Source organism: Hemitrygon akajei, unplaced genomic scaffold (assembly GCF_048418815.1).
Source record: "Hemitrygon akajei unplaced genomic scaffold, sHemAka1.3 Scf000048, whole genome shotgun sequence".
Lineage (NCBI taxonomy): Eukaryota > Metazoa > Chordata > Chondrichthyes > Myliobatiformes > Dasyatidae > Hemitrygon > Hemitrygon akajei.
The window spans coordinates 2,217,350-2,230,740 of record NW_027331934.1 but is presented as its reverse complement, the minus strand read 5'-3'; the positions used below and the strand labels follow the sequence as shown (position 1 = coordinate 2,230,740).

The window sequence follows — 13,391 nt, the reverse complement described above, 5'->3', positions numbered from 1 at the left end:
AGCATGATCTTCGGACCATCCAGTCCACAGCGACATATTATCTGCTTAGTCCCATTGATCGGCACACTTGCTGGAGAAGTCCATAACTCTCCCATTGAATGAAATTATCCAACTTGATCTTAAATGTACAAGTCGAATGTATATCGACTAATTTCGATGGCAACGCGTGTTACGCTCTCAGCAACCTCTGAGTGAACAGGTTCCCCTCATATTGCCTTTCACCTGTCATCGTTACCCCATGACCTCTAATTCCAGTCCCACGCAACCTCAGCAGTAAATGCCTTTTCACACTAACTTTCTCTATACCTTTTATAAACGGATACCTCTATCACATCTCCACTGGTCCTCCTACACTCTATGGAATAATGTCCTAGCCTATTCATCATTTCCCTTTCTCTCAGTTCCTCAAGCCTTGTCAACAATCTGTATTTTTTTTCTGCACTCAGTCAATCATTTATATCCTTCCAAGAGACAGGTGCACACATTGCTTTAAATCAGTTTCTGCCACATCAATTTCGACATAATATTCCAACTTCTGTATTCAATATTTTGATTTATGAAGGCCCATGTCCTCAATGCTTTCCAACGCCATCTAACTTCGACAACATTTTAAATAAATTTCGGATGTCCATTCTCTGATACCTTAGTTTAACCGCACTGCTCAATGCCCTACCACTCAATGTCTTACTGTTATCATGGTTTGTTCTCATAAAGTACATCACCTCGCAAGGTTCTTCATTAAATTCTATCTTTGAAACTCCATTCCACCTTTTGCAAGCTGTTCCATGTCCCGCTGTAAGCTCTGACACCCTTTCTCACTGTCACTACGCTGGTGTCATCCACAGATTTGCTGACCCAGTTTACCACATTGTCATACAGAGCATTGATATATATGACCGACAACACCAGACCCAGTACAGATCCCTGCCGCACACCACTAGTCATAGACCTCCAGTCAGAGAAGCAAACCTCTACTATCTCTTTTAGCTTCTCTCGCGAATCCAATATCTAAACTAACTTGCGGCCATGTCATGAATTCCAAGCAACTTGCTGAAGTCCGAGTAGACAACATCCACTGACTTGTTTTCATTATTTGCCCGGTAACTTCTTCAAGAAACTATAAGATTGGTTAGACGGGATTTAGCAGGCACAAATCAGTGTTGAATACCCGTAATTAATCGTTCTCCATCCAAATACTCATATCCCGTCCCTTAGAGTACCTGCCAATAACTTTACCATCATTGGTGTTGACTCACCAACCTGTAATTCCGTGCCTTAATTTTACAGACCTCCAAGCAGCAGAACAGCATTGCCTACCCTCCAATGCTTCCATTTCTGACATTTTAAATTCCTCTGCTGGAGCACTTGCAATCTCTGAAATAGCCTCAAACGAGGTACGAAGGAAAGCACTAGGGATTTATCAACCTTCATCTGCTTCAAGACAGTAAATATCTCCTCCTCTATAATCCGTGCATTGTCCATTATCTCACTGACGTTTTCCCTCACTCTGAAGACTCTGTATAACTCCTAACTAAATATAAATGCAAAACAAAAAGATTTAAAATCTCCCCCGCCTTTTTCAGCTTCATGGATAAAGGCCCACTCTGAACTTCAAGAAATCCAATTTTGTCCGCTGGTATTCTTTTGTTCTGAGTATATTTGATGAAGAGTTTGGGGTTCTCCTTTTCCTTGTCTGCTAGAGCAAACTCATGCCATACTTTAGCCCTCCCGATTTCCTCCTTTAGTAACTTTTGCATTTCTTGTACTCCTCAAGTACCTCATTTGATCCTTCGAGCCTGTATTTGCGATGCGCTCCGGGCCTCAATATCTCTCAGAAACCATGACTTGTCTTGCCTTTTATTCTGTCATGAATATTCGATCTGTATTTGTGGACATTCATGGATTCAAACTTCAAAATTTCAGCCTTGGACGCCTCACACCTACCAATCACCTCGGTACCAGAAAACAACCTGACCCAATCCTCTTTCGTCAGATCCTTTCTGATACCATTAAAATTAGCCTTTCTCCATTTTAGATTGTTAACCTGAGGACCAGATATTGTCCATAATGTTCTTTAAACTAATGTCATTTCCATCACCACACCCCTGCACACACCTCTACCACCTGACGTGTCTTGTACTCTGATACAATTCCAGTATTTGCTGTCTGTAGTCATGACTTCAATATATTGATTACGGAAACGTCCCTGGACATACTTGAGCTACACTATCCCATCCGGCCCTTTCAAGTATGGATACTCCAGTCGATAAATCGACAATTAAAATTACCTACCATCAGTACATAGTGTTTCTTGTAACGGTCTGTGATCTCCCTACAAATTTGATACTCTAAGTCCCATTGACTATTGGGTGGTCCACAATGTCATCCAATTAACGTGTTCGTCCCTTTCGCATTGCTCAGTTTCACCCACGTAGACTCAGTAGATGAGCTCTCCAGTCTGTCCTGTCTGAGCAATGCAGTGATATTTTTTCCTAATACCACCCCTTCTTCACCTCTATCGAATCGTGTCTAACGCTACAGAACCCTGGAATGCTGAACAACCAGTCCGGCGCATATTCCAAACAAATCATATGAATGGTTACAACGCTGTAGTTCAATGTGCTGATCCATGAGTGAAGCTCATCTGCCTTTCCGACAAAACTGCTTGCATTGGTATAATACGGATTTCGGAAAAAAATAGCTTCACGATACTCATCCTTTAGCTACTCGACTTTCCCACACAACCGCTCTATTATCCACTCTGGTTCTTAATCCCCCTGCATCTTAAGTTTAACACATCTCCCCTCCCTATGCAGCGCTAACAATCCTTCACTTAAGGGTATCAGCGCCCTCCAATATGAGTGTAAAACCATCACGTCTGTCCAAGTCCCAACTTTCTTGGAAGAGATCCCAATTATCCCAAAAGTCTGAAGCCCTTGGTCATGTGTCATATCATCAGCCACACGTTAAAATGCACTATCGTCCTATTTCCGACCTCACTAGTCGCAATCCTGAGAACACAATTATGGGCTCACTTTGAACCCCATGAGCTCACTTTGCAGGACTTCATCATACTTCCTGCACTTGCCATTGGTACCAATGTGAACCACGTCATCTGGCTACTCATCCTGTCCTTTTTACCTTTGCAGAGTCGATGCGAGATATCCCTGACCTTGGCAACACACCATCCAGCAATCTTGCTGTTGTCAGCAGAATTTCCAGCCTGTTTTCCTAACCACTGAACTCCCTCTGTTAGTGAAACTCACTCTTTCCTCCCCTTCTGAGTCACAAAACCAAACTCAGTGCCAGAGGCATAATCGACATGGCTTTTCTTTTCTAGGTCATACCCCGAAACAGAGAGCTATATATCTGTTATAGAGGGGTTCCCTGCAGGGAGATATTCTGATTTTCCCCTGCTGACAGTTACCCAGTTACCTGTGTCCTACGCCTTGGGTATACTTCACTCCCTGTCTAGCCCGTCAGTTAACCTCTCAGCCTGATGAGTGATCCCTGGTTCATCCAGTTCCTTAACACAGTCTATAATAAGCTGCAGTTGTATGCCCTTCTTGCAGTTGTCAAGGACACTGGAGGTCTCCTTGCCTTGCCGCGCCCTGTAGGAAGAGCATTCCCCTATCCTTCCTGGCATTCGCACTGCTCTAACCGTGAAAACGACTGGTAAAATCGTACCAAAAATCTGCCTGAAGCCTCACTGGACCTTCTCTGACAATAAGTCTCAACTCCCCATTCTATCTCTGGCTCACTCACACTATGTCCTCTCCGCTTAAACGTTGCCAAGTGGGTAATTACCCCGCAATCTGTGGCACAGAATGACCGGACTGACCCCACTCGCTTCTTTTAAATTACTTCAACACGCACAGCACGCGGGAGGAACTCAGGAGGTCGGGCAGGATCCTTGCAAACAAACTGTCAATGTTTCAGGCCGACACCATTCGTCAGAAGAAATTTTATTTTTACTTTTTTTCTCCCGCTATGAACACTTCAATGGTTCTTAGCGATCTGTGACGTTCAAAATGTGCTGGGTCAGTCCATGTTCAGGGTAGATTTGAACCCATCCCTCCGCTCCTCAGTATATTCCCCATTGTTCATTACAGAGCGTGACTGAGCTCGCGGAGAAGGGAAACCGAGCGGGCGCTTCCAAACTCCTCCTGGATCTGGTGATGGAGAAGGGCTCCGGGGCCCGGAGGGTGATGTGGGAATCCTTTGTAAAACTACATCACCATTTACCGAAGCTGAGCAGAATATTGGATGAAATACGGAAACGTGGTACGGTGAACAATACATTGTGTGTTACAGATGTAAATGCTGATGAATTTACAGTATTACACAGAACAGACTTAATGCAGGTTAATCTGTTTGAACAGGTGACGGCCAGTTCGCCTACATGGACACCGAGCGGGGTTTATATGAATTGCCCGCGCATCTGAAAGGTAAGCGATGGAACAGAAATCTCAAAATATTCATTTCGTTACGACAGTCTGAATACCTGTGTTTAGAGGCAAGTTTCTACACTGGCAGAAACTGGGAGGCAGGTTTTTGTTGCCGTGGCTGAAGACAGGAAACCAAAATGCATTTGTCACCACACACGGTACATTTTGGGTCCCAGACGCCTCTATAGGTTTTATAAACTGACATTCCCCTCACTGAATATCAGGAGATTTGACAAAACTAGAGCCAGACCTCTCCAACTGGAAAATCCAACTCCAGCAAAGGAAATCTCACACGTCTGGTCCAAAGTGGAGCCGATATTTGTTGTGATTCCTCCATAAGAACAGAAGACATTCGGGAACATTAGGTCATTCAGCCCACTGAGTCTGTTCCGCCATTCCATCATGGCTCATCCTGCATCCCACTCAACCTCATGCACTTGCCTTCTAACATATCCTTTGATGCCCTGACTGATCAGAAAACGACGACCTTCCGCCTTAGCCTCCACTACAGTTTGTAACATAGCATTTTAAGGAACCACTACTCGTTAAAAAAATCCCTCCTTACCTCTGTTCTAAAGTGTCTCTCCCTCACTTTTCATGCTGTGCCCCTTAGTTCTGTGTACTCTCACCATTGAAAATATCCTCTACTCATCCACCCGTTCTTGTCCTTTCATCTTGCGGTAGGGTTCAAGGACATCCCCGTGTGTTCTATTAAATTCCACTTTTGCCCAAAGTTGCCAAAATGTTCCTAATAATGTAACCCTTTCATTCCTGCAATCATCTTCGTGAACATGCTCTGGACCCTCTCCAGTGATAACACTTCCTTTCTGAAATATGGGACCCAAAACTGTTGACGACTCTTCAAGTGCGGTCTGACGAGTGTCTGAAAAGACTCAGCATTACTTGTTTTTGATTTTACATTCGATTCCCCTTGAAATAAATGCCAACATTGCATTTGCCTTCTTTACCACAGATTCGACCAGTAAATTAACCTTCTGGTAGTCTTGCCCGAGGACTCCTAAGTACCTCTGTACCTCTGATGTTTAGACCTTCTTCCGATGTAGGTAATGTTCCGCTCTATTGTTCCTTTTACCACAAGGTCTTTCCATACATTTTCCAGTACTGTATTCCACCTTTGACATTTCTCCCTACTTTTCCAATTTGTCTGTGTCGTGCTGCAATCTTCCTCAACAACACCGAAACCTACACCTATCTTCATATCATCCGCAAAGCCATTTTTTAAATTACTGACAATCAATGTGAAAAGCATTGGTCCCAATACTGACCCTGAGGAAAACCACTAGTCACCGACAGCCAAGCAGAAATGGTCCATTTTATTCCCATTCGCTGCCTCCTGTCTGTCAGCAATTCCGTTCGTCTTGCCAGTATCTTTCCGGTAACATCATAGGATTCTAACTTGTAAATAAGTATAATATGTGGCACCATATCAAATACCTTCTGAAAATCCACTTGACTGGCATCCACTGCCTATCCTTTGTCCACGCTGCTTGCTACTACCTCGAGGATCTTTAACAGGTTTGTCATGCAAGATTTCGCGTAACAGAGAGCATGGTGACTTTGACTTATTTTGTCATTTGTCTCCAAGAACCTGGACTCCTCAAACTGAATAATACACTTCAACAATTCCCAACCAATGTGATGTTGCTATCTGGCCTATAATTCCCTTTCTTTGTCCTTCCTCCCTTTTTAAAGAGTGGAGTCACATTTGCAATCCTCCACTCCTCTGAGACAATGGCAGAATCAAGCGATTCTTGAAAGATTCTTTACCAATGCATCCGTTAACTCTTCAGTAACCTCTTTCAGGACTCTGGGATGTAGTCCATCTGGCCCAGGTGACTTATCCACCTTAAGACTGTTCAGTATGCCGAGCACTTTTTCTTTTGTAATAGCAATGACACTCACACCTCCTGCCTGTCACTCACGAACCACTGCACACTGCTAGCGTGTTCCACAGTGAAGACATATGCAGAGTACCTATTAGGTTCATCTGCCATTTCCTTGTCTCACGTTACTACTTCAACATCATTTTTCAATGATCCCTTGTCAATTTTACTTCCTTTTACTCTATATAACTGAAAAACACGTTAGTTAACGTGCTGTTTATCATTAGCTTGTCTGGCCTCGTAATTAATCTTTTCTATTCTTATCGCTTTATCCGTTGCCTTTTGTTGTTTATTGAAAGGTTTCCTTTCATCCAACTTCCCGCTCATTTTTGCTACCTGATATGCCCTTTAGTTTTATGTTATGCGGTCCGAAACTTCCTTTGTCAGTCACGGTTGTCTACCCCTGCCATTTGAGAACTTCTTCCCATGTGGACCATATCTATCCTGCGCCTTGCGAACCATTCTCAAAATTTCCAGCCCTCTCAACTGTGCTGTAATCCCCGGTAGTATCCTTCCCTAATCCATCTGGGCAAGCTCCTCTCTCACGCCCCTGTAATTCGTTCTGCAATACTGATAGAAGCGACTTTTATACTCTGTTTCAAATTACAGCATGAATCAACATCAGGGAATTGCCTGAGTTCATGTACCAGCTCCTCGCAGCAGAGGAGACAGTAGAAATGTGGTGGGGGTATATTGTCTGTGTCCATATTGAAACATAGGAAACATAGAAAACCTACAGCATAATACATCCTTTCGGCCCACATATCTATGTTGAACATGTCCCTACCTGAGAAAGTACCCAGGGTTACCCATAGCCCACTATTTTTCTGAACTCCATGTACCTGTCCAGGACTCTCTTAAAAGACCCTATCTTATTCACCTCCAGCACCGTCGCCGGCAGCCCATTCCACGCACTCACCACTCTCTGTGTAATAAATTGAGTCCTTACAACTCCTCTGTACCTACTTCCAAGAACTTTAAAACGGTGCCCTCTCATGCTAACCATTTCAGCCCTGCCAAAAATCCTCTGAATATCCACATGATTAATGCCTGTCATCACCTTATACACTATCATGTCACCTCTCATCCTCTGTTACTCCAAGAAGAAAAAGCCGAGTTCACATAATCTATTCTCATAAGCCATGGTCCACAATCCAGGCAGCATCCTTGTTGATCTCCTCTGCACGCGTTCTATGGTTTCAACATCGTTCCTGTAGTAAGGCTACCAGAACTGAGTATTCCAAATTAAGTCTGACCAGGGTCCTATATATCTGCAACATTTCCTTTCGGCTTCTAAACTCAATCCCACGACTGATGAAGGCCAATGCACTGTATGCTATCTTAAACACAGTGTCAACATATGCAGCAGCTTTGACAGTCTTATGGAGTCAGTCCACAAAACCAGCCGGACTTTGACTTATTTTATCATTTGTCTCCAGGTACCTCGAAACCTCCACGTTAGTAAGAGACTCCAACATTTTCACAACCATCAGGTTTGGCTAACAGGCCTATAATTTCCCTCTTTTGCCTCCCGCCCTTCTTAAAGAGTGAAATGATATTTGCACGCCACTCCGGTCCCTCCGGGACCATGTCAGACTTAAGTGGTTATTTACGATCATCTGTTATCTCTCCGGCAATCTCTCTCAGGTCTCTGGGATATAGTCCACCTTGCCCTGATGACTTATCCATCTTAAGACCTTTTCGTATGCCAAGCGCTTTTTTCTTTTTTAATAGTAATGGGTCTCACTCCTATTGACTGTCACTTAAGCACCACTGCACACTGCTTGCGCCTTTCACAGTGAAAACATATGTAAACACCCTTTATCTGCAGTTTGTTTATTCCCAATTACTGTACTATCTCAACAACATCATTTTCCAGTGGTCCAGTATCAACTCTCAACTTCCTTTTACTCTTTATATTACTGAAAAAGTGCTTATTATCCTGCTTTATATTATTGGCTTGATTGCCCTTATATATTCATCTTATCCCTTTTTAAAGCTTTTTATTAGTTGCCTTATGTTGGATTTTGAAACGTTTAATTTTATCCAACCTTCCACTCACCTTTGCTACCATGTATGCCATTTCCTTGGCTTTTATGCTCTGCCGCTTAAAAACTTCTTCCTCTGTGGGCTACATCTATGCTGCGCCTTGTGAACTATTCCCAGGACGTTCGGCAATCTATATTCTGCCGTTACTCCCATTAGCATCCTCTATAATCCACCTGGTAAAGCTCTTCTCTCATGTCTCTGCAATTCGCTTTATTCCATTGCGATACTGACACATGTAGGTTATGCTTATCCCTCTAAAATTGCGGTTTGAATTCCATCATTTTTGTTCACTGCCTCCTAAAGTTCCTTTGCATTAAGCTCTCTGTTAATATCTGGGTTATTACACAACAACAAATCTAAGATAGCCTTTCCCTGAGTAGTCTCAAGCACAAGCTGCTCTGCAAAGCTATCTCATAGGCATTCAATAAATTCCCTCTCTTGCGAGTCAACATGCTTGATTTTCCTATTTCCCTTGGTATATTGAAGTCGCCCATTGCAATTGTGTCATTCCTATTACATGCCTTTTCCAGCTCTCTTTTCAATCTCAACCCCTCCTCTTCGCTACTATTGTGTGGACTATATATGATTCTGATTATGTATTTCTCACCCTTGTAACTTCGTATCTCCGCTCACAAAGATTAAACTTTCTCTGACTCCATATCACGTCTTTCTAAAGATGAAACTCCATCACGATCCAACAGAGCCTCACTGCCGCCTAAGTCGTCCTGCTTGTCCTTTCGATACAAAGCATGTCCTTTAATATTGTGGTGCCATCAATGGCCTTCATTCAGCCACGACTCAGTGACGCCCACAACATCACACTGACCAATTGCACCAAGAGTTCGGCCACCTTGTTCCGCATTTAAATACAACACCTTCAGTTCTGCATCTGTGCCCTTATGAATTTTGCCTCTGTGGTACAATTCAATACTTCGTTATGTTTGCATTTCAACCCAATCATGAGCTTCTCCTTCCTTACATTCATGTTACACCTATCATCTACTTGTAAGCCTGTTATCTCATCCTCAGATCTATCATCCTGGTTCCCTTCCCCCTGCCAAATTAAAACACTCCCAGCAGCTCCAGTAAATCTTCCCGCAGGAATATTGGTACCACTCCGATTCGTGCAACCCGTCCATTTTGTACAGGGCACGCCTATCCTAGAGGTTGTCCTAGTTCTCCAAAAACTAGAATCCCTGACCCGCGCAGCAATTCCATTCCTATGTCGACTGTCGTGTGGAACAGACAGAAATACTGTGATTACTATGTTTGAATTCCAGCTTCTCAGCTTCCTTCCTATCTCCCTATGTTCTGTTTTCCAGACCCCGTCCCTTTTTACTTCCTATGTCATCAGTTCAATAAGTGTCACGACTTCTGGCTGTGTAACCTCCCATCTCAGCATATTGTGGACGTGTCGAGGAACATTTCGGACCGGGGAGGAAAAGAACCACCAATGTTTCTTTTTTTCTGTCCACAGAAACGCCTATCTATAGTCTGGAGGACAGAGTCCACTATTGCTATTGCGATCCTCTTCAGTTTCCTGCTCTTGCGGGCAACATCAGAGGATTGCCTGAATTCATATACAAGTTTCCTGCAGCAGAGGAGACTGCAGACGTGTGGTGGTTGTGTAATTCTGAGTTCATCTACCAGCTCCTCGGAGCAGAGGAGACTGTAGTGAGTGCTGGGTGCTTATTGCCTGCATTCATGTCCCAGTCCCTCAGAGAATAAGAGACAGTAGAGTAGTGTAGGCTGTGTTATACCATGACTGGCACAGCCTGGAAAAGGAAACTCTGTGGCTCAGTACTGACAGCTTAAACTGAAAGGACTATCAAGAAGATCAGGTCAGTTATGAGAGAAGTAAAATGACGTAAATTGCCCATTGACCCCCTCCCCCCCGTGTTACCGTCTGCACTGTTGCAGAATTCAACCAAAGCTGAGCAGTGAAAGCAGTGAAACCACCCGCTCCACACAACACTCTCCCCTCCAGAATCACGTGTGCACTTTGTGCTCGCTGGAACACCGGGGAATCTGCAAACTACCAACAGAGGGGAGAGTGGAGCCTTTAACAGCGGATCTGAATCAGATCAGAAATGTTTCTGGGCCAACGTTCAATTTCAGACACTCTGTTTCTGATCTCCTAATTTCGCCCAAACAATGTCTTCAACAAGTTTCTTCATTGTGGGCTGGAATACGTGAGTGTTTGTTGTTCATCAGATCAGTCAGTGACAACCTATTTCTTTCCGTCCTCAGATGTTCGACAGAAACACATGGAGACTCTGCGGGCAGAGACTGAAAAACTGAGAGTGAACACGATCCTGATGAGGGAAAAGGTGAAGGTTTTCCAGCTGGATGATCGATACGCTGAACTCACGGTCATTTCTACTGTTCGAGATCGGAGACTGGTGGAACATGAGCTGCTAGCAAGAGGCAGAGACCAGGAGGAGTGGAGACAGAAACATCTCCGCGGAGAGCTGGAAAAAATCCGCATTGATCACCTGTTTCAGAGCAGTTACTCAAATAGTTTTTGGGAAACAATGAAAAGATTCTTTGTCCGATCAACTTCGGGACGTTCGGCAGCAGTGGCTGGAGTCCCGGGGATCGGGAAAACAACAATGGTACAAAAGATTGTTTATGACTGGGCCTCGGGGAAAATATACCAACAGTTCCAGTTTGTCTTCAGTTTCAAGTTCCGAGATTTAAACTCCATGAACTGTAGAATAAACCTCAGGGAACTGATTCTGGATCAATATCCTTACTTTGGGAATATCCTGAGAGAGGTCTGGAACAACCCAGAGGGATTGCTGTTTATATTCGATGGTTTGGATGAATTCAAACACAGAATCAATTTTGCAGACAGTCGGAGGGATACAGAACCCAAACACCAGTGCCCAGATCCGGAGTGGTGGTCTGAAGTGTCTGACATTGTGTACAGTTTAATCCAGGGCAAGCTGCTCCCAGGGTGTTCAGTGCTGGTGACCACCCGACCCACTGCGTTACATTTATTGGAAAAGGCTCGGATCAGTGTCTTTGCTGAAATCCTGGGATTTGTTGGTAAGGAACGGAAAGAATATTTCATCAGACATTTTGAAGATGAGACGGTGGCGGCAGCAGTTTTCAAACACGTGGAGGAGAACGACATCCTGTACACCATGAGCTACAACCCCTCCTACTGCTGGATCCTCGCTCTGGCACTGGGCCCCTTCTTCACACAAAGAGTCAGGGACCCGCAGCGAGTTCCCAAGACCATCACCCAACTATACTCCTACTATATTTACAACATCCTGAAAAACCACGGCCGTGAGATTGAGAACCCCCGTGATGTGTTACTCAGGGTTGGTCAGATGGCCTTCAGAGGAGTGTCCGAGAGGAAGATTGTGTTTACAGATGGAGATTTGATCAAGTACAATCTGCAGCCTTCCCAGTTCCTGTCCGGGTTCCTGATGGAGCTTTTGGAGAGAGAGGATTCGGCCCGGAGCGTGGTGTACACATTCCCACACCTCACCATCCAAGAGTTTGTAGCTGCAGTCGCACAATTCCTGAATCCACATCCCGGGGATATCCTGATATTCCTCACTGAAGCCCACAACACGACAGATGGGCAATTTGAGGTATTTCTCCGTTTTGTTGCTGGTCTCTCCTCCCCAATGACAGCTCGGGGCCTGGAGGAGTTTCTGGGTCCATTTTCTCATGAAACAACCTGCCGGGTGATTGACTGGGTGAAGGAAGAGGTTAAACGCCAGACTGGTAACACAGAGAATGAAGCTGGTAAAAGGAGCCTCCTGAACACATTGCACTACCTGTTTGAGTCTCAGAATCGTGGACTGGCTCAGGACGCACTGGGATCTGTGGAAACACTTTCATTCCGCGGAATGACACTGACCCCGATTGACTGCGCGGTCCTGTCTCATGCCATCGGACTCTGTGAAACAGTAAAACAGCTCAAATTGGAGTACTGCCACATTCAGTGTGAAGGAATCCGACGTCTGGGACCCGGGCTGCACAGGTGCCAGGATTTGAGGTAATTTGTTTTTAACTCTCACACTGTTCTGTTGTTTTGTTTCAGTGTAAAGGAATTTGTGTAAAACTCTAGTAACTCAGACTGTGAAGAATTGTGATTGGTCGATAATCATGTGATTGCTTGTAAAGGAATGTTGGAGACATTCATCAGATCAGTGAACAACGGCCTTTGGTTTAATGGTAGTAAATCACAGGAATGGCCGTGTTTCTCGCTGCCTGTGACACGTCCATTGACAATGTTCCTTCTCACTGTTACTGACACCCAGACCGACACTGACTCCGGCAGGTGGGTCAGAAATTCACATCCCCTTCCCGGTGAGGGACAAGAGACCGTCAGCAGACTGTCCCAGTGAGAAGGAAAGAAATACCATTGTGAATGTCCTCCCCTGCCCTTCCCCGTGTGTGACTATCACCATCAGTCCACCTGTGTGACTGTGCTCACTACCAGATACCCAGACCTCATCTCTTTTCTCCGGATTGTGGTCCTCAAGTTAGACCCACCCGTCCGCGCGATCTATTTCTGCCTCATTGTCTTGTCGATTCGTGTTTCCCTCATAATGGATCTCTGTATCACATCTACCTTCCTCCTGATTGGATCGCTTCACCTTATCCTCCTTCCTCCTGTGGGATCACTCTTCCCCATCCCCCTCCCTCCTTTGAGGATCTTTTCCGCAATTTCCCCTGGATATTTTCCAAAACACATCTCTTCCTTACTGTGGAACTTTCTCCCTTTCTGCTCTGGCCCCGTCGACCCTCTCAAGGCACGAACACTTTTCTAACCATCGTGGAGTGAGACAGAATTTGGGGACTTTACAGTGTAACACCGACGGACTAAATCACTGAGGTTCGGTGAATACCCCGGAGCTGGTTAGTGAGAGTCATTGACAGTGATGGGAACTCCGATCAGTGATTTACTGAAGGGTTTAATGTTTCCTGAAATACCCAAGTGAGAGAAATTCCCTCAGACCCGCGG

At 44.7% G+C, this 13,391-nt stretch overlaps 1 protein-coding gene across 1 annotated transcript in view; it reads left to right on the top strand.

The window, feature by feature from the left end:
• The window catches only part of LOC140720886 (NACHT, LRR and PYD domains-containing protein 3-like), a 31,479-nt gene that overhangs the window by 16,208 nt on the left and 1,880 nt on the right, over positions 1–13,391 (top strand). The window contains exons 4-6 of the mRNA XM_073035733.1: positions 4,113–4,284; positions 4,383–4,448; positions 10,652–12,419. Of these exons, the coding sequence (XP_072891834.1) occupies positions 4,113–4,284; positions 4,383–4,448; positions 10,652–12,419 (2,006 nt within the window). The remainder of the gene's footprint in view (positions 1–4,112; positions 4,285–4,382; positions 4,449–10,651; positions 12,420–13,391) is intronic.